Source organism: Neolamprologus brichardi, chromosome 7 (genome assembly GCF_056152115.1).
Source record: "Neolamprologus brichardi isolate AB-2024 chromosome 7, ASM5615211v1, whole genome shotgun sequence".
Lineage (NCBI taxonomy): Eukaryota > Metazoa > Chordata > Actinopteri > Cichliformes > Cichlidae > Neolamprologus > Neolamprologus brichardi.
The window spans coordinates 60,809,440-60,831,218 of record NC_142110.1 but is presented as its reverse complement, the minus strand read 5'-3'; the positions used below and the strand labels follow the sequence as shown (position 1 = coordinate 60,831,218).

Here is a 21,779-nt window from a genome sequence, read left to right as displayed (position 1 = left end):
TGTGCTAAATGTTTATTAAAGGTGTGTGTCTGTCAATCTATCTTGTATGGTTGTATGTTTCTGTGCTGTATATTTGTGTTTGTATGGCTGTGTATTGCTGTGTGTGTATGGCTGTGTATTTGATTAATCTGTATGTTTATGTGGCAAATTGGAGCACCGAAGACAGAGTATACATAATGCTGAGCGCAGAAAGAGAAGGGAAAATTAAAAAAAAAAAAAAGTTTTATTAATTAAATATTTCCAAAAGAAATTAAATACTTTTAAAACTATCTGCAGATGAGTTATATTGCTTTTTTTTTCATTCTTTCAATTATTTGTAAATTGAAGTGTGGCACCTTAGGGTTGAGCAAACTGCAGCATTCATACACTGTAGGTAGAAAACCACCTGAATAAAGCTCAGCTATTACAGTGGTGTTAAATAAATTAAATGCATAAAATAAAATAATTTAAATACATTTGTTCATTTGCTTGTATCTACAGAGAAGTCGCTGTCTCATTGTTTTGTATAATAAAATCTAAAATTCAACAAATATGGAGTTAATTATGCTATTTCCATTACACCTGTATACATACCTACCTGTAAACTGGGTTTTGCAAGAGATTTCGCAAGGTGGCTACGTGAACGCGCCCTAAACCTACCTCAGCCGGCGACTGAATAATTAAATGTGATTGGTTCTTGCAGTGTCATTGTCATTACTGACCGCCAACCAATCCGGCCGCCGTCCCGTGACGTCAGGTTCTCCAGGAGTCTCCGTTTAACTCGGTTCAAACTTCTAATCAGAATTGTTTCTGTGATGTGCGGCAGGGAGAAGTGGCAGGACAGTCTGTGAGCAGATTCAGCAGGCGCTGAAGTTCACATGCCGATGTGGAATTAATTAGAATAGTCGTGTCAGTCCTACCTGAGCCATTTCATCTACTTTCTGACCCGGAGAAGAGTGTTGGCGGCCAGAAACGGACAAACGGTATCCACGACAGACCTGACAGCCATCATGTCAGGTTTACCGCTAAAGGTAACGCTGAGTAACGCTTTTTTCATTCTTCACGCTTAGTTCAGTGATCACGGAGGCAAGAGTGCCAGAGTTAAAGGTAGTTAATACTACCTATAGCCGACGGTAATTGCTTCAGTGCTTAACAGGTTCACTGGATTTTCCTGTTTGTCTTGTTTGCTTCTCCTCGATAAGTTAGCTAATACCTCAGGCTGGGTAGTTATCATAAACGTAAAAACGAGCCGGTTTCACGCAAAAAAGACCACACCACCAGAGCTGTCTGAACTTCTTCGAGCTTGTTGTTGTGGCTACGGCATAGTTTCTCAGGCTTCAGCTTGGATTTTCTTTCTTTCTTTCTTTTTTTTTTTTTTTTTAAATTGCGTCCACTTACACTTATTTTAACAGCATTAAACCATTTAGCCATTTGTTAGCCTAGTTAATATAAGATCCTTTATTGAACGTTACTTTATCTTTAAAGCCCAACACCATCGCCTAGGACTTTGAAAAGTTCTTTTAGTTTTGATTGACAGAAGGTGTGTCTGTTCACGAGCAAAAAGTCATAGAGCTTAATAGCCTGGTAGTGCCTAACACAAAGGACACATCCTCAGCTTTTTTTCTTTCTTTCTTTCCTTTTTTTTTTTGCGACTTGCTACAGCTGGAAGAATGAGTAATGATCAAGTAGTTATTATCGGATTATAATTGTTTGGGAATTTGTTTCATATTTTAACTTTTCTGGGCTTTGTTATCACTGGCTATGATATAGCCAGAGACACTGTAAGGATTCTGAATTGAAGTCTATCTAACAAAAAAGAAACAAAACTTCCTAGAAAAACATAAGCTTTTTATTTCATTGTGACCATTTAAATTAAATTTACATTAATAAAAGTGTCCAGAATATTTTTTCAGAAGGCCATGCTGACTTAGAGGGCCATTCACTGAACCCTGGAACTACGTACTTGTGTAATCAACTTAAAATGCTGTGTCAGTTTTTCAGTTTAAATCTTTCCAGTTGTCCTGATCACAATTTGTTTGATCAGTAGCATCACAGAGGCTAATGATCAAACAAATTGCATTATTTTACATATCTTTACTTGTATGTCTCACTCAGACGTCCCTACCAATGCAGGACAGATGTTCATCACTCCATACAGAAAATATTGGGGTAGTGTGTACTATTTATGAACAAACACAATGTTGTATACATGGATAGCTGTAGAAGAAAAATGTATAATTTGAGACAGTCTCTTTGTAGGATCATGAGAACCCGCTGGAATATTCATACCAGAGTAATGAGTAAAGCAGCATAGTGTACAGGTGTCAGACAGACGCTGTAAGGTAGTTTATAATAATAATAATAATAATGGATTGGATTTATATAGCGCTTTTCAAGGCACCCAAAGCGCTTTACAATGCCACTATTCATTCACTCTCGCATTCACACACTGGTGGAGGCAAGCTACAGTTGTAGCCACAGCTGCCCTGGGGCAGACTGACAGAAGCGAGGCTGCCATATCGCGCCATCGGCCTCTCTGGCCAGCACCAGTAGGCGGTAGGGTAAAGTGTCTTGCCCAAGGACACAACGACCAGGACAGAGAGCCCGGGGATCAAACCGGCGACCTTCCGGTTACAGATACGCTTCCCAACCTGAGCTACGGTCGCCCCCAATAGATAGAAATGTTTTTGTTTGTTTGTCTCTTTGGCACACATATGTTGAATTATAAGTTAAATAGCAGTACAGATTAATGACAACCCATTCCCTCCAGATTATTTCACATAATACATACAGGCTTTCATTGGTTTACTGGGAGTGCTGTTTGGCCTTTTAGGACATTATGTGCTTGGATGGACCATGTGCTTGGTGTCAAAAACTGCAAGTTCTCTAGTGGTGAATTAAGGCTGGGTCCAAAAGGCAGCAGATTCCTGTAAACTCCATGTTAATGGTTTAATCCAAACAATGTTGGCCTCTGGACAGTTTCCCCCTTAGTATGAGGGTAATTAGAAAAAATGTAGTATTTATTTTTATATTATTAACCCCTGTTTTTATATGTGAGGAAGTTGGTTAAAAAATTCCTTTGTACAGTTGGCACAAATTCCTTACGTCAGGAATTACATTGGAAATTTATTCAGATTCCCATTGTGGTGACCCCTTGTGAATAAAGGATAAGCGAAATGTAGCTCTCATCCACCTGGATACTGTTGAGGCTTAAAGTTGTTGTGTGCCCTCGCTAATTAGCAGCTGTGCTCACACAGTCAGTTTTGGCTGATAGCATTTACTTAGCTAGATTTCATCTCTGCTAATTCGTAACTGAACTTGACCTTGGACAGTATTTGTGCTCCTTGTGCCCTATAAACCATTTATAATATTTGGCAAATAATATGGCCTAGTGTCCAGTACAGATGTTTCTGCATTAGTGTGGCTGACTGAAACTGTTATTTCACTAACTTGGCACTTATTTTAGATCAAATGTTTTGCCATTGTTTGAACAAAGCAGTAGAAAGGAGTTCATGTTTTCATAGAGGTATAAACGTATCCTGAAACCTCTTAATGGGAGATTGGAATGAAAGATCTGTCTTTAGTAAGGCTCACTAGTTTTTGCCCATAAGAGGGAGCCATTGTGTCATTCGCTGTTGTTGATGCAGTGTTGGTCCAGATCGATGCTTTTGGTTAACATCCTTATCAGTTTTTTTCTGTTTAGCTAGGTGATGATTTTCATTTCACTTTGGCTGCGCCAATCAGGTCATTTTAAACTAATTTCATTGATTCAGATGAAATTACATTATATAGTTTAGTGTAATTGCATCTTCTAATTGTTCGTCTTTGTACTGCTGATGGTTTTCCAAGTTCTTCTCAGTAGCATTGGAATGTGTCGCTGTGCTTTTCTTTACTGCTAGAATTAGCTACAATCACAATACCCAAAGTTCATATGCTAGATAAAATGGAAATGCAGTTGCCTGAATTTGATAACTTTTGCCAACAACAGGTGTGAAAGAAAGTTAAGACAGTGGCAACAAAAGATTGAAAACGTTGTATAATAATGATGATGATAGACTTCCTTGACAACTTGCTACAAACTAAATAGGCATCAGGTCAGTAACAATACTGTAGTATTAAAAAAAAAAGTTGTATGAAGTCTTTCTAATACCAAAATCTGAAGAAGAACAAAGAAGAATGCCTCTTCCCTCTAAAATCAACATGGCAGCCCAGCTTCTGTTTGAGTTGCATCTGAACATTCAAACACTTCATACCTACTGTCACACCTACTGCTTCCCCAAATCACTTGTTATGTACACGTATTTCTGTTTAAAGGAAGTAATCAAGAAAAGCAACAGATTCCTAAGAAGGGAAAACTTAAAATAGGAGACATTGGCATGTTTACATCATACATTTAGGGCTGAATATCCTTAATTAGCAGTCACACCAATAAGAGACTGAAACTGTGTTATTGTCTTACAGAATGGGAATCTGAAGAATCTGGAAGAGTGGGATATTCTTGACCCAGAGTTTCAACAGCGTTTGGAAACTGCTCGATCAGTGCTCCGGCAGCAGATCCAGCGGGAGCTGAAGATCAAGGAGGCAGCTGAGAGGCTGCGACGGGCAGTCACCAACCGCAAGAGTGCAGCTGATGTGGAGGGCCAACTTAAGGCCTCAACCCGCAATTTGGAGAAGCTGCACTGGGAACTGCAGGAACTCAACGCAAGGTCTATGGCCACACAGAAAGACAGTTCCATAGGTAACAAAATCTTTTTTTCCTTCATGTAGAAGGAGGAAAACCAGTAAGAGTACAAATCCATTTGTTTCACAGGTTCTGTTGCATTTAACAAACAGAAGACAAGACCTTAAAAAAGGGGGTCTAGAACAAGGTCAGCAGAATTCCAATACAAACCCAGATCCAGTTTCTTAACATAGGTTTGACTGTTGCTGACTCGTGTTACGGATGTTAATTAGAGAGAACAAAAAGGGAGTCAAACTGTTATCATTGTCAGTATCTCATTTCTGTCACTAGTTTTCACCCTTTTTGAGGTTACAAGAGCTGGATCCTGTTTTTCATTGAAGCCAGTATAAAAACATTGGGGTTTTATAAGACCAGAATGGATAAAAGCTACCATCATCCTTGAGTCACACTCCAACATTTTCCTATATAAATTGATTCACATAAAACTTTTTATACAAATAATTAGGACTTTGGTTGAAACCACCACACTGTAAATGACCTGTGTTGGTATATTATGAAAACTATATTTTATATGTATGCGCTTTGCCCTAAACCTCCAGGTTCATTGATTAAGGTTAATCTTAATATACTGGCTAAAAATAAATAAAGCAGCAGTGCAGTCCTGTTGTCAGATATTCACATGGTGACAGAAAACACGAGGTATAAATTGTTGGAGAGAGGAAGGGAAAGAAATGCACGATTTTGTAACACTTCAGACAATTTATTGTTGTAGGACCTTGACCTTACAATACAAAGTGCCTTGAAGCAGCTGTTGATGTGATTTTTGATGCTATATAAATAAAATTGAATTCAATAAAATGCATCAGTGATGGCAGTAAAGGGCGTTGCAGCACACACAAGCTGTTATATGTGGATGTCAGCTGGGCTGCACTGCTACCCACAGAGAGCATAATGTTTAGAAACCTTTCCATCTGCCCCTGGCTGCCTCCATGGGGACTGCAGATTGAAAATTGGATTCATTACCCTTCTTTTTATGTGAGAAGAATGGTTTCTTTACATAATGTCATAAACTAAGCAAAATCCCAACATGCTTAAATCAGAAAAATTCTAAGCAGTGTATATAGGCCCCCCCAGACAGGACACGTCAGGGATGCTGTGTTTTATGCTGTATTTGTCTTAACCACCACTTTTCTAAGGCCACTATACTATACAGAGATAAATCACTTGATCTGAAGCTGGTATCCATCTAATGTTTATCTTATTTGGATCCTAACCCTTTATACAGCCTGTATGTTTTGTTTTTTCCATGCAGGTCACTTAGAGGAAGAAGAAAACCTGTCAGGAGAGACATGTCAGTGGGAAGAGGTCACATCACCACTGGACAGTCGAGTCAGAACACTGAAGAAACAACTTACCATGGAGACCAAGGTCAAACAGGGTGCTGAGAACATGATCCAGACTTACACTAATGGCTCATTTAAGGTATTATACAACATGACCTAATTTATGCATAACACAACACACAAAGCCTCATGAGTACCACTTTACACTCTCTCTGAGTGGCTCGTGTGGTAAATTGCTGTTCCATGTAAAACGTTTACAGTAACTGAATACATTATTAAGAGGAGGATTAGACTTATAGCACTTTGCCAGATGCCTTTATGAATTAGAACTTCTCACTGTGCAGAAAAGTTTGTATTTTTGTTAACAAGGTTCTGCCTTTCTTTATAACTACTCTTTATGAAGTCATTTAGAGATGTTACTTCAAATTTAAAACTTTTATACATTTAAAGTTCGAAGTAAGGCATTCTTATGCAGACATTTCGACATATTAGAGAAGGGGAATGGACAGCCTGGGCATAGACCAGGCTAATTATCAGTCTAATTATCAGGCTATGGAAGGCAAAGAGGGAACGAATACTGTTAAGCACCGTGTGTAAATCCTTTTGGAATGACTTAGTTTCTTGTATAAACTGGACAGAGAACATTATACCATCTGAGCTAAATCAAAATGACATATCAAATCGTGTGGCTAACACATATCACAGTTCTAACCTTTCCTGAAAAAGTAAACTTCGCCTATACGGCGTGTGTGTGTGTGACCTTTAAGTTACTTTCTTTCTCTTGATCGGAAGTTCTTTGTTGGTTTGTAATTGTTTGTTTTATTTTCCAGGACAGAAAGATGCTCTCTGCAGCCCAGCAGATGTTGCGGGACAGTCGTACTAAAATAGAGCTGCTGCGCATGCAGATTGTTAAAGTCAGTCAAGCCAGAGATGGAGAGGAGGATGGCAAATATGGTAAATCTTATCACTCACACATGTACTGTTCTTGTCTGGGCAGTGTTTTCACTGCAGATATCTTATACTGACAGTTTGTCTTCAGTATGTTTCAATAAACAAAATGAATGTGAAACATAATGGATCAAAAATGACTTGAAAAAATATCAAATTTATATTGAATGCAAATGAATTTGTATTCTGTTCTGTGTCTTATGGTCTTAAGTAGTTGGAGTGTGCTTAGATGTTATGGAAATGTCTGTGAAGGTTCTTAGTCATCCAGGTCATCGTAGTCTAAGGAGTTTGGAAAGAAAAGCGTCTGGACTTCTTTAAGTTAGGTTAGGGTCCCAGACCCAGCCACACACTCAGACACAAACTGGTTCATCCCAAAGACAAAACTCCCAAACACAAAATTAACAATGTAGTGTGTGTGGATGCAGTGTAGTGAGGAATGCTCAGACCTCTACATTGGAGAGACCAAACAACCACTTCATAAACGCATCTCACAACATAGTAAGATTTCCTTCGGGATTAATAAAGTATTCTGATTCTGATTCTGAGAAGAGCCACCTCAACAGGACAAGACTCAGCTGTTCATCTGCATCTAAAGGTCAAAGGTCATTATTTTGAGAATGCCACTGTTAAAGTTTAGGACAGAGAAGACAGATCGTTTGAGATAAGTGAAAGAAGCCATCTATGTCCACTGTGAACGGCTCTCTTTGAACAGAGGGCGGTGCTTACGACATCAGCTGTCTGCCATCTATAATCCACTTTTGAGATCCCTTCCCAGATGCCTTAATGCCCACTCACATCCTGGGTCATTTGATCTCAGTAAATCACATGATAAGGTGGGGCTACGTCTCACAATGGGTTCACCTGAAACCTTCGCTGATTGTGAACCACACCCATTTTCAGACCTTGGCTCAAGTGATTATGCAGAGGATCAATGGGGGGGTCCATGATCCTCTTGGGGACTCTCCACCAATTGCTCTTAGAACTGAAGAAGCTTCTCGGATGAGAGGTGAAACATCCTAAAACAACTGAAAGAAGTCCAGATGCTTTTCTTTCCAAGTTCCTCAGACATGAGTCTGTGATGACTGGTGAGCTGATCTTATGACTACACAAATTTTATCTTCTGAACAAGACCATAAGATGCAGTTGAAAAATCCATTAAAAAGATAGTACTATTGTGTTTGTCACAGGACCGAGAAATCAACCCCAAATAAAGACTTTTGAGATGGTGTTTTCATCTTGGAACTTCTTACAGTGTTATGATAATGTTTAAGGCCAAAGGTGTCACTAAATGGCTTCAATAGGAAATAATTTATAATGCACGCAATATGCACACAATTGTTTCTCGTGAAATGCAATAATTGATATTTTACAAATTTTAGTACAGTGGTGATTACTGGTGGTGGTGGTGGTGACTGTTTTGTTCATCTGCACTAAGGTCACTCTATGGAGATGATCAGTCCTGTGGAGCTGCGAGTTGCTGAATTAATTCACCACATGAAGATTGAATCAGCTGTAGCAGAAGGAGCCAAAAATGTGGTGAAGCAACTGAACGGGCATAAAGTCCAGGACCGCCGAATACTTGCAGAAGTGGGTACCAGCTGGAATGTCTTTATTTTCACCAACCTAACAGCTACAACAAGAACACGATAGCTATAAATAGTTAGAATGAACATTTTTGAACTACAATTGAGTTCAAGGTGACCATCACAATATATTCCACAATATGTAGAACTGCCCTGGGATGGCTGTGGCTCGAGTGGTAGAGCAGGTGATCTACCAATCACAGTCAATCCCTGGCTCCTAGATACTAAAGCCTGAATTGCCTCTGATGCATTCATAAATGTGTATGTGTGTGAATGTTTGTTAAATGCACTTTGCTGTATGTGTGGTTTGAGTGCTCAAATTGAGTTGAGAGGTGCTATAGAAAAACCAATCCATTCACTATTTGCCTTGATTTATTTGAGCAATATCTCTAAAATTAGAAGCATCCTTTGTCAGGGTGATACTGAAGCACACATATACATGTTTTTTTGTCATTTAAAACACTTATGGTCAGTTTCATGTTAGATTAGATTAAACTACTTTTGTTTAGTAGTTTTTAAGTGAACCCAAACAATTGGGTATTGCTGTTTTTTCAAATTGTGTTCACATTTACAGTCTATGTCTATGTACAGCTCAAGTTTTTATGATATTTTTCCATAGTGAGCACATTACAATACACATTTCCAAATTTCAGTGCGTAATTATAAATCTGATTACATGCATACATACAGATTGAGATATAATCTGAACTGAATGTTTGCAATTAATTGCAACATAATTATTACTATTGTTGCATCAGAGATTGCATTTCTGTATCCTTCAGGCCCAGGCGCGAATGCAGGAGTCATCTCAAAAGGTGGATTTGTTGCGTCTCTCGTTGGAGAGACGTTTATGTGAGCTGGCTCATGATCATCCCACACATGCTACCATTAAAGAGGCTTTAATGGTAGGCACCTCACCTTCTTATGGCACTCCAAAGAAACGCTCCCAGGCTCCAGCCTCTTCCTCATCTTCATCCTTCTTCAAACCAGCCAGTCTAACAGGTTGTTTAAGTCTGCTAGTCTCTTTTAAAAGCAAAATTTTGATAGTCATTTTATTAAGTAACCGTTCATAACAACATTAAAAAAAATTTTATTTTTTTTTTCACCTGAAGCAGCTTTCCATTGAATTTTCAGTAATGTTATCCCAAGTAAGAACTAATGACTGAAACGCTTTTCCTTAGGTCGTTTGGAGGTATGTTTGATGGGTTGCCAGGACCTGTTGGAGTCAGTTCCAGGCCGTAGTTGTGTGACCAGTGTCTCAACCACCTCTGGGAGCATCTCGGATATGAAGTCTCTGAAGGTACGAACCGGACGCAGTGCCAAGGCTGAAGACATTTCCTGTAAGTCAACTTTTTTTTTATTTTTTATTTTTTTTAGACCTTTTATTTTTCTTTGTGTCATAAAATGCAAAAATCCAGTAATGGACACTTAAACTAACAAGTAATTGGTTTCAGAAATGGTAAAACTGACAAGACAAACATGTTTGTATTTCAATACAAACCTGAAGTTGTAGCCGAGTATTAGCTACATTTCCATTAGATTCCATTAAAAATATTTTGTCCCAGTAACTGAAAGGTTCTTTCAGACTGTTGGTTATCTGGATCTAGATGTCTATCTCTCTGTGTTAGCCCTACGACAGGCTTGCAACCTCTCTAGGGTGTTTCCCGCCTGTCACCCCATTGTAACTGGGAGGGGCTGGATTAAGTGGAAGAGAATGAATGGATGGACTGTACACAAAACAAACTGCTCCTGTCCATTAGGTAGCTATTATGGGAATTATTGTGACACACTTACAGAACTGTACAGTTCTGTAAGTGTGTTATGCTACAGTTGGTGGTGATTTACTGCTTTTCAGAAGAAAAAAAGAGATGAACAAAAGCAGCAACGCAGATTCAAAACACTTGAAGGATACACAAAAACAATCAGAATCAGAATACTTTATTGATCCCTAGGGGAAATTATGTTGGTTACAGTGCTCCAGTACAAACAGTAACAAAAACAGACATACAAGAAGTAAGAAATTACACAAATACAGACAGGCTCAAGGTTTTTTCCACCAAAATTGTGGGACTGAAAATAAGCAAAAGTATTTTACAAGCTCTGTAGACATGGCCAAATCTTTGCACCATTTTAATTTCAGTCAGCTTCCAGCCAGTCAGAAATGTGGCAGTCTTGTGGGTATTACTGCTGCATCTTTAACTCTGCAGACCCCACCCAAGAGTTACTGAAGTTTAGGAGCATTTCCGTGGGTAACATAATTCATACTAAAAGTAGTTTTAATCCTGGTCCTCATGACTATGATCTAAATTATTTACATTTCCTAGTTCCTCGCGGAGACATTCACCTTTGAAGACTTGATAATATGAGTCTATTTCTTACTGAGGTAGATGTTTCTCCGTATACATTTTGAAAGATTTCTGAATTGCTTGTTTTCCTGTTTTTATGACATTAGGTCTAAGAAATGTAGTAAGCCCTGAATTTATGGTAACTGACAGGTTTTCGTTTTGATTAGTTTTCTGACTGCATCTGTTTTCTTTGTTTTTCAGCGGAGATAAGTGCAGTGCTGAAGGTTGACAACAGAGTAGTGGGGCGCACACAGTGGAGACAGCTGGGCAAAGAGGCCTGGGGCCAGAGCTTCAGCATTGAACTAGAACGGGTCAGTGGCTGCCATGTACTTGCTTTAAGGATCATTTCAAATCATCACTAATATATTATGACAGCGTTAAATTAGTTAGGTTTCAGACTACACGTGCATGCAAATACGTTATCCTCTGTCAAGAACAACGCAGCTTTGAAGAAAGTGATTTGCACCTGCACCAGAATTCAGTTGATTGTGTCTTTGCCCATTCTCTATCGCTTCACCAATTTCAGGGGATTTGGCTTGGTAGTTTTCTTTGTTTTATGAAGAAAAAAAAATCTTGTTCACAGACAGCATGGGATCTCAGCTTGGTGAAGGAAAGAAGAATCTTTTATCCTCAGATTCACAGCATGGGCTTATTCTTCTCCAACTCCACAGTTCACTTCTTCTTAGCGACTGCTGGAGTAGCCTTCCATGTGCCGCTTTTTAACATAATCGATATTTATTCTCATCAAATTTAGTTTTAGCTCCGTTTAAACCAATTTTGTTCTGATTGACAGAGACTACATTACAAACTGGAATAACATGAAAATAGTTTTTAAAAAAAAGTAGTTGTTGCCCATTCTTTCTCTATAAAGAGAGTTTGAACCTTTTGTTTCCAGTGTTTCTGTATTTATTTTATTATAAAAGGTGAGTGTATCCAGAAAAGTAGAACTGCTTATTTATTTATATAAAGCCAATTTTTGTTTAGTGAATCAAGGCATAAAATCCTGATAATTCAACTCACTGTATTTTTCTTGCAACTGTCATTCTGTAAACAAATTTGTCCTTGTGAAGAGTCAAATTTCAGACATAAAAATCATTTTAGAAGCAAAATGTGTAAAAGTAACTTTTTGTATAATGTTTAGGACAAGAATTCACACACTGTTTTCCTTTGTGGTCAGAGATATTGTATAACCTCTTCATACTAGGTTAGCTACTAGTACACATCCGAACCTACTTAAGAAAGGTTTATCTAAAAGTCACTTTTTGAGATTGATGTGATCATACCAAACCACAGAGGGCTTTAAAGAAAGAGCGGTAGAGATCAACATGTTTTGCAAGGGGATATCCTCTTGATTGGGTGGAACTAGTATAAAATTCTGCTCTAAAAAGTTCTTGTTCATATTTATTATCTAGTAGTCAGAAGAAACGAAAAAGATTTTCTGTTACTTGCGTAAATACTTATTCCTCCTAGAGTCTGATTGTGAGGTCTTTTTTTTTTTTTTTTCTGAAGCACTGGCACATATAAAAGTCGGATCCCGAACTGACTCAGACCTGAAATCATGCTGATTTTGTGTCTAACAAAACATGAGATAGTCAGCCGTGTCAGAGTCCTCTTGTAAATAATTCCCCTCTCGCCCCTGCGGGCGGTCTTTTGTTCCTTCAAGCTCGGGTCCTCTACCAGAGGCCTGCGAGTTTGAGGGTCCCATGGGGTATCTTTCCTGTTACTACGACTGCGCTCTTGTGGACAGAGATCTCGGCTTTATGTTACTGGGGTCTGCTGGAGCCACTCGCCTAGTTTGGGAGTCACCGCACCTAGTGCTCCGATTACCACTGGGACCACTGTTACCTTCACCTTCCACATTTTCTCAAGCTCTTCTCTGAGCCCTTGGTACTTGGTACTCAAGCTTCTCGTGTTCCTTTTTCCTGATGTTGCTCGTTACATCTGTCACTATGGCCATCTTCCTCTACCATGTCCAGTTGGGTAGCCATCACTATTTTGTCCGTCTGTATCTGGAAGTCCCACAGGATCTTAGATTGGTCATTCTCGACCGGAGCGTCTCCCATTTTGACCTCATGACTTCCAGGCTATACTCTGCACAGATGTTTCTGTGTACTCTGCCGGCCACTTGGTTATGGCGGTCCATTTGTGCTGGATTGTCTCAGGGGTAACTTTACACAGCCTGCACCTGGGGTCTTGCCTGGTATAGACCCCAGCCTCTATGGATCTTGTGATTAGAGCTTGTTCCTGTGCTGCCATGATTAAGATAAGATAAGATAACCTTTATTAGTCCCACGTGTGGGAAATTTTTTTGTTACAGCAGTGCACAGTGCAAAGTTACATAGAAAAATTAGGAAAAAATAAACACTAGAATAAGATATCAATAAGATACTGTACACAATAGAATAGAATAAAATAAAATACTATATACAATTGAATAAAATAGAATACAAATGCTATATACAATTGAGTATAATACAACGATCCCAGAGGTCGTTGGTAGCATGGATCTTATTCTTACTGTTCACCTGACTTCTCAGCACTTGCCTGACCATCTGTGTTGTTGTTGCAGCTTTCCTAGCAGCCTCTTCATGGTTTGCATTTGCTTGTAGTATTACCAGGTATTTGTAGTTGTTCACAATGTTGGCAATGTTGCCTTCTGGTAATTCGATCCCTTCAGTTCTGACTACCTTCCCGTTCTTTGTTACCATCCGACTACACTTCTCCAATCTGAACGACATGTCCTTGCTGGAGATGCTGGTGGTATGAATTGATGTCTCATTCACTCTTGGCATACAGCTTGATGTCATCCATGTAGGGTAGGTGGCTGACAATTGCTCCATTCTGTAGTTGGTACCCGTAGGTAATCTTGTCAATGATCTCACTGACGGGTTCAGGCTTATGCAAAACACCACTGGGGACAGAACATCTTCTTGGTAGCTCCCCACACTTGATGGCGACCTGTTTTATGGGCTTCAAGTTGGCCTCTAGTGTCATACGCAACATCCCCATTGAGTTCCTGATGAAGGCTCTTGGGGTCCTGTTGATCTTGTACTGTTCGAGGCATTCCAGGTTCCAGGTGTGGGTCATTGAGTCATAGGCCTTCTTGTAATCAATCCAGGAAGTGCACAGGTTGGTCAGCCTAGTCTTTCAGTCTCAGGCGACTACTCTGTCTACGCTTAGCTGGTGTTTTGCCCCTCTGGTATTCTTGCCAATTACTTTCTGTGCCCCACTCATGTATTGAGCCATGTGCCTGTTCAGCTTAGCTGCTTTTATGCCTGACAGCAGCTTCCATGTGGTACTGAGACAGGTTATTGGCTGGTATTTGGATGGGACTGGTCCCTTCTGGGGGTCCTTGGGGATCAGGACTGTCCGGCTTTCAGTAAGCCATTCTGGGTGTCTCTCATCGACTAGCAGCTGTTTCATTTGTACTGCCAGATGCTCATGCAGTGCAGTGAGCTTCTTCAGCCAGTAGCCATGAACCATGTCGGGGGCTGGTGCTGTCCAGCTCTTCATACTGGAGACCCTTTCCTCGAATTTCTGCCACTGTGGTGGTTACTGGACCATGTTCAGTGAGGTTGCTGCGGTCTGCTCTTAGATCCACTAGCCACTGAGCATTGCCTGTAGGACTACGCAGCTGTGTATTCTGGAATAACCTACAAAATGTTAGGCAGAAGGAGTTTGTGCTGTGGCTGACTGGTGTAGATGACTAATAGAAAAACCTCATAATAAAAAATTTTTTTTTTAGATGTAGGTATGTATAATAAATTATCACTTGACCATAGTTGTTTGAGTCAAGTTGTTTTTTATTGTTCTATTTTATCTTGAACTCATGAAGTCCCTCACACCAAATGTAATAATTCAGAAACAAGAATCAATGCAAATTAAATATGAAATGATGAAAATATCTGAATTGTAATCCATGTGTGTGCACATACGTGTGCATGTTTCTGTGTGTTGATCTAGTCCAGGGAGCTGGAAATTGCTGTGTACTGGAGAGACTGGCGAGCATTAAGTGGAGTGAAGTTCTTGCGGCTGGAAGACTTCCTTGATAACCAGCGACATGGCATGTGCCTCCAGCTGGAGCCACAGGGCGTTCTCTTTATTGAGGTTCTCCTGTTCATATCTAGTCTTCAAACTGTTTATTTACCTCTGTGGCATGCATAGACTGTACATAAAAGATGGACATAGCCACAAGCTTAGGTTATGTCATTTCAGAGGGGTATCCCATGGTTAAACATATGTATAGTATAGATTCTGTAACTGTATCCTGATCGCTTTCTCTGTTCATTTCCAGGTGACATTTATAAATCCTGTCATTGAGCGTCCCTTCAAGCTCCAGAGGCAGAAGCGAATTTTCCCTAAAGAAAAAGGTGGTACAAATTATTAATATTTTTTCTTTTTTCTTTTTTTTCTAAGATTTGTTGATAAATGTCGATTTATCCTTGACTATTTCAGTTGTTATCAGGCAGTTCTTGAATGGAAAATCTGATCATTTTCTGTTGCATTTGATGCTAAACCTTTACTTCACCCTTTTCATACTGATAGTAATTACATAAATAATGCAAAATGAAACTTCATTATGTCCACAGTAAGGATACTTATTTTGTGACTGCTCGTTTGTCTCAGCACTGTTTTAAATCTAGAACCTCAGAAACAATTCTTGGATGCTTTCACAATCTTTCTTACTTAGAATTGCTATAGTCGACTTCATCTCCTCTTCAGCTTTGACAGATGGACATAAAATGTTGCTCCTGGTGTGTCTGTGCAAAATGTCACTACGATAAGAGCAGCTGGCAGATGTCCAATGATGGACAGGTTAAGTGGCTTTTATAGCATGCCCTACTGGGTATGGATATACAATGATATATCAGCTGAGCATTATGTGTGCTTTGATATCAGCTGATCTGTAGGTTTTGTAGCCAAGCTGTTTTATGTGCACACAACAAACCAGAAACCCTCTGGTACCAAAAATTTTCTAAATATTACTAGGCAAATGTTTACAGAATATTTACACGTACTGTATTTCAAGAAAAAAAGACTGTTTAAGAATGAACAATTTATTTATTTTTAATCAGAGTATTGCATCAACTCAGATAAACGTCTGGCATTTTGATCTGGTCAGTTAAATAGCAGCGGTGGGTGTTAATCACTTTCATCTGGTTTGGTGGTAATGAAATTAATAACAGGTTCACTAGAGGGGCAACAGAAGACAACCCTATAATCAGGAATAGCTTCACAGATGGAGACCCGCTGACATTTTTCCCTCTTCATTTTTACTGCATGTTTTTTTTTTTGAGTAATTTTGCGTTTGGCTAGGCTCAGTGTCACTACTGGTGTCATGAGGTGATACCTGGACCCCTGCATGGGTTGCACACGTGGTCTAACTCCTTCAGTATGGCACATCAATACATGTCATTACCAGAAGGTTTGCTGGTAACAGAACAGTCTCAAGAACATAGAGGTGAGTCCTGTATCCAGGCAGTTACTCTAGGAAAGCTGGACAGGGCTGTAGAAGGCTAACCCATTAGCAGGACCAGTATCTGTGTAAGGAAGAACAAGAAGAGCACTACCAGAGATACAAAATGACCTCCGGCAGCCCGCTGGTGTCAGTGTCTCTGACCGAACAATTAGAAACACCGGCCCTTATCAGGTCATGAGGGAGGGCTGACATCCTCTTGTGAGCATGTGATCTCTGTCTGACACACTGGAGCCATTTACTATAGATTACCAGAACTGGTGCTTTGGGGTTTTTACAGATGAGAGTAGGTTCCCATGTGGCAGATGTTAAAAGGATTTGGAGAAGCCATGGAGAACATTATGCTGCCTGTAACATTGGTCAACACGACTGGTTTAATGGTAGGTCAGTAATGGTCTGTAGAGGCATATCCATGGAGGGATGCATAGAACTTTACAGGCTAGGCAAGGACACCCTGATTACCTTTAGGTATCAGGTTGAAACTCTTGGACCCATTGTCATTGTCACTGGTATAGTGGGTCCTGGGTTCCTCCTGGTTCATGACAATGCCCAGCCTCATGTGGGGAGAATATGCTGGAAGTTTTTGGAAAATTAAGGAATTTATTCCTTTGACTGGCCCCACACTTGCATGACTTAAATCAAACAGAATACCTCTGAGCATGTGGAGGCTGTACAAACTGCTGAGTGCCATTCTGAGTTACTGCAATAAATTTTCAGCCTGTGGCATCGTTGTTGTTTTTTTTTTTTCACTTTAATTTTTGAGGTGTTTTTACATTCAGCCCTCTGTGCTTTCATTACCATCAAACAATGTGGTAACCTTTAATTCCTACTACATTATTTATTCCACATCAGTGGAGATATCCACATGGCCTCTTTTCCCATTGAGATCTGAGGTGTTTTCAAAGTTTTTTGAGCACTTCATTTTCTCTTTACATAGTATTTGCTGCATGTAAAACTTTTTCAGTCATGTAGCTCAGATTTAATTTTCTCCCATCATTCCTGCTCACAGGGAAGGACTTCCTGCGTGCCGCCCAAATGAACATGAACTTTGCTGCTTGGGGCCGTTTGATGATGAGCATCCTGCCTCCTTGCAACTCACTGGAGCCCATGAGCCCTCCATTAGCAGCCCCCAGTACTACATCAACTCTTTCACCAGCTCAGTAAGACTCTGTGTTGTGACCCAGAAATATCTCTTTGTGACATCTATGAAAGAGTGAAATAATAAGTTGTTTGCCTTAGGCTGTTTTTCTGCTCATATTATCAGACTGGACAGATTAACTTGACTGGAAGGCTGAATCTAATGTTATCACTGGACTGTATTTGGAGTGGTTGTATAATGTTATTGAAGGTTATAAAAATGTGTGATTCTATATTTTTCTTGATCTCCAAAAAAACCCCCTTTGCAGATATACAAGAAAAATTAGTGGGGAAAAAATACACAGGAACAAAAACTTACACTACAGAAATTCAATTCAATTTCAATTCAATTCAATTCAATTCAATTTTATTTATATAGCGCCAAATCACAACAAATGTCGCCTCAAGGCGCTTCATAGATACAGAGAAAAGCCCAACAATCATATGACCCCCTATGAGCAAGCACTTTGGCGACAGTGGGAAGGAAAAACTCCCTTTTAACAGGAAGAAACCTCCGGCAGAACCAGGCTCAGGGAGGGGCGGCCATCTGCTGCGACCGGTTGGGGTGAGAGAAGGAAGACAGGATAAAAGACATGCTGTGGAAGAGAGACAGAGATTAATAACAGATATGATTCAATACAGAGAGGTCTATTAACACATAGTGAGTGAGAAAGGTGACTGGAAAGGAAAAACTCAATGCATCATGGGAATCCCCCGGCAGCCTACATCTATTGCAGCATAACTAAGGGAGGATTCAGGGTCACCTGGTCCAGCCCTAACTATATGCTTTAGCAAAAAGGAAAGTTTTAAGCCTAATCTTAAAAGTAGAGATAGTGTCTGTCTCCCGAATCCAAACTGGAAGCTGGTTCCACAGAAGAGGGGCCTGAAAACTGAAGGCTCTCCCTCCCATTCTACTTTTAAATACTCTAGGAACAACAAGTAGGCCTGCAGAGCGGGAGCGAAGTGCTCTAATAGGGTAATATGGTACTACAAGGTCATTAAGATAAGATGGGGCCTGATTATTTAAGACCTTGTATGTGAGGAGCAGGATTTTGAATTCAATTCTGGATTTAACAGGAAGCCAATGAAGGGAAGCCAAAACAGGAGAAATATGCTCTCTCTTTCTAGTCCCTGTCAGTACTCTTGCTGCAGCATTTTGGATTAACTGAAGGCTTTTCAGTGAGTTTTTTGGACATCCTGATAATAATGAATTGCAGTAGTCCAGCCTGGAAGTAATAAATGCATGAACTAGTTTTTCAGCATCACTCTGAGACAGGATATTTCTAATTTTAGAGATGTTGCGCAAATGGAAGAACGCAGTCTTACATATTTGTTTAATATGTGCGTTGAAGGACATATCCTGGTCAAAAATGACTCCAAGGTTCCTCACAGTGTTACTGGAGGCCAAGGTAATGCCATCCAGAGTAAGAATCTGGTTAGATACCATATTTCTAAGCTTTTCAGCGCCGAGTACAATGACCTCAGTTTTATCTGAGTTAAGAAGCAGAAAGTTAGTGGCCATCCAAGTCTTTATGTCTTTAAGACATTCCTGCAGTTTAACTAATTGGTGTGTGTTATCTGGCTTTATGGACAGATAGAGCTGGGTGTCATCTGCATAGCAGTGAAAATGTATGCTATGTCTTCTAATGATGCTGCCTAGGGGAAGCATGTATAATGTAAACAGAATTGGTCCTAGCACTGAACCCTGTGGAACTCCATAATTAACCTCAGTGTGTGAAGAGGACTCTCCATTTACATGCACAAATTGGAGTCTATTAGATAGATATGATACAAACCACTGCAGTGCAATACCTGTAATACCTACAGCATGTTCTAATCGCTCTAACAGGATATTATGGTCAACAGTATCGAATGCTGCACTAAGGTCAAGAAGGACAAGCACAGAGATGAGTCCACTGTCAGAGGCCATAAGAAGATCATTTGTAACCTTCACTAAAGCTGTTTCTGTGCTGTGATGAACTCTGAAACCTGACTGAAACTCTTCAAATAAACCATTCCTCTGCAGATGATCTGTTAGCTGTTTGACAACTACTCTTTCAAGGATTTTTGATATGAAAGGAAGGTTGGAGATTGGCCTATAATTAGCTAAGACTGCTGGGTCTAGAGATGGCTTTTTGAGTAAAGGTTTAACTGCAGCCACCTTGAAGGCCTGTGGTACATAGCCGATTATTAGAGATAGGTTGATCATATATAAGATCGAAGAATTAATCAATGGCAGGACTTCTTTGAGCAGTTTTGTAGGAATGGGGTCTAAAAGACACGTTGATGGTTTGGAGGAAGTAATTATTGAAGTTAACTCAGAAAGATCGATTGGAGAAAAAGAGTCTAACTTAACATCAATGGAACTAAGAGTAGCTGTAGATAATATTACATCTGTGGGATGATTATTGGTAATTTTTTCTCTAATGATAAAAATTTTATTTGTGAAGAAGTTCATGAAGTCATCACTAGTTAACGTTAAAGGGATGGTTGGCTCAAAAGAGCTCTGACTTTTTGTCAGCCTGGCTACAGTGCTGAAGAGAAACCTGGGGTTGTTCTTATTTTCTTCAATCAGTGATGAGTAGTAAGCTGTTCTGGCTTTGCGGAGGGCTTTCTTATAAAGCAACAAACTATTTCTCCAGGCTAAATGATGATCCTCTAAATTTGTGACACGCCATTTCCTCTCCAGATTACGAGTCATCTGCTTTAGGGTACGTGTTTGAGAATTATACCACGGGGTCAGGTACTTCTGATTAGAGACCTTAGTTTTCACTGGAGCTACAGTATCCAGAGTCGTACGTAGTGAGGAGGTGAAATTATTAACAAGATAATCGACCTCTGTTGGGGTAGCGTTCAGATAGCTGCTCTGCTCTGTGTTGGTACAGGGCATTGACGATGATAACAGTGGCTGGATTATATTCTTAAACTTAGTTACAGCGCTTTCAGAAAGACATCTACTTTGATAAAGTCTACTCTCCACTGCTGCGTAATCAATTATTGTAAATGTAAATGTTATCAAGAAATGATCAGACAGGAGAGGGTTTTCAGGAAACACTGTTAAATGTTCAGTTTCTATGCCATATGTTAAAACAAGATCTAGAGTGTGATTAAAGTGGTGGGTGGGTTCTTTTACATTTTGAGAGAAACCAATTGAGTCTAACAACAGATTAAATGCCATGTTGAGGCTGTCATTTTTAGCATCAACATGGATGTTAAAATCACCCACAATAATTATTTTATCTGAGCTCAGAACTAAATTAGATATAAAGTCTGAGAAATCAGACAGAAACTCTGTGTAAGGCCCAGGTGGACGATAGATGATAACAAGTAAGACTGGTTTCTGAGTTTCACAGCTGGGGTGGACAATGTTAAGCATCAGGCTTTCAAATGAATTAAAAGTCTGTCTTGGTCTTTCATTAATTAATAGACTGGTGTGAAAAATTGCTGCCAAACCGCCCCCTCGACCTGTGCTTCGAGATTTCTGGTAGTTAGAATGACTCGGGGGTGTTGATTCATTTAAACTAACATAATCATCCTGCTGCAACCAGGTTTCTGTAAGGCAGAGTAAATCAATTTGTTGATCAATTATTAAGTCATGTACTAACAGAGACTTGGAGGAGAGAGACCTAATATTTAATCCATCCATCCATCCATCTTCATCCGCTTTATCCGGGGCCGGGTCGCGGGGGCAGCAGCCTAAGCAAAGAGGCCCAGACCTCCCTCTCCCCAGCCACCTCCTCCAGCTCATCCGGGGGAACACCAAGGCGTTCCCAGGCCAGCCGAGAGATATAATCTCTCCAGCGTGTCCTGGGTCTGCCCCGGGGCCTCCTCCCGGTGGGACATGCCTGGAACACCTCACCCAGGAGGCGCCCAGGGGGCATCCTTGTCAGATGCCCAAACCACCTCAGCTGGCTCCTTTCGATGTGGAGCAGCAGCGGCTCTACTCTGAGCCCCTCCCGGATAGCCGAACTTCTCACCCTATCTCTAAGGGAGATGCCAGCCACCCTTCGGAGGAAGCTCATTTCCGCCGCTTGTATCCGCGATCTCGTCCTTTCGGTCACTACCCACAGCTCGTGGCCATAGGTGAGGGTAGGGACGTAGATTGACCGGTAAATTGAGAGCTTCGCTTTTACACTCAGCTCCCTCTTCACCACGACGGACCGGTGCAGCGTCTGCATTACTGCAGCCGCAGCCCCAATCCGTCTGTCGATCTCCGGCTCCCTTCTCCCATCACTCGCGAACAAGACCCCGAGATACTTGAACTCCTCCACTTGGGGCAGGACGTCA

At 40.3% G+C, this 21,779-nt stretch overlaps 1 protein-coding gene across 1 annotated transcript in view; it reads left to right on the top strand.

Annotated features, from left to right (window-relative positions):
• The first annotated feature begins 765 nt into the window (after window positions 1-765).
• The window catches only part of pkn3 (protein kinase N3), a 36,356-nt gene continuing 15,342 nt past the window's right edge, over window positions 766-21,779 (top strand). The window contains exons 1-11 of the mRNA XM_087844021.1: window positions 766-1,010; window positions 4,441-4,717; window positions 5,973-6,142; window positions 6,834-6,957; window positions 8,387-8,538; window positions 9,317-9,536; window positions 9,716-9,874; window positions 11,081-11,190; window positions 14,843-14,986; window positions 15,174-15,249; window positions 17,365-17,515. Of these exons, the coding sequence (XP_087700147.1) occupies window positions 990-1,010; window positions 4,441-4,717; window positions 5,973-6,142; window positions 6,834-6,957; window positions 8,387-8,538; window positions 9,317-9,536; window positions 9,716-9,874; window positions 11,081-11,190; window positions 14,843-14,986; window positions 15,174-15,249; window positions 17,365-17,515 (1,604 nt within the window). The 5' untranslated portion in view covers window positions 766-989. The remainder of the gene's footprint in view (window positions 1,011-4,440; window positions 4,718-5,972; window positions 6,143-6,833; window positions 6,958-8,386; window positions 8,539-9,316; window positions 9,537-9,715; window positions 9,875-11,080; window positions 11,191-14,842; window positions 14,987-15,173; window positions 15,250-17,364; window positions 17,516-21,779) is intronic.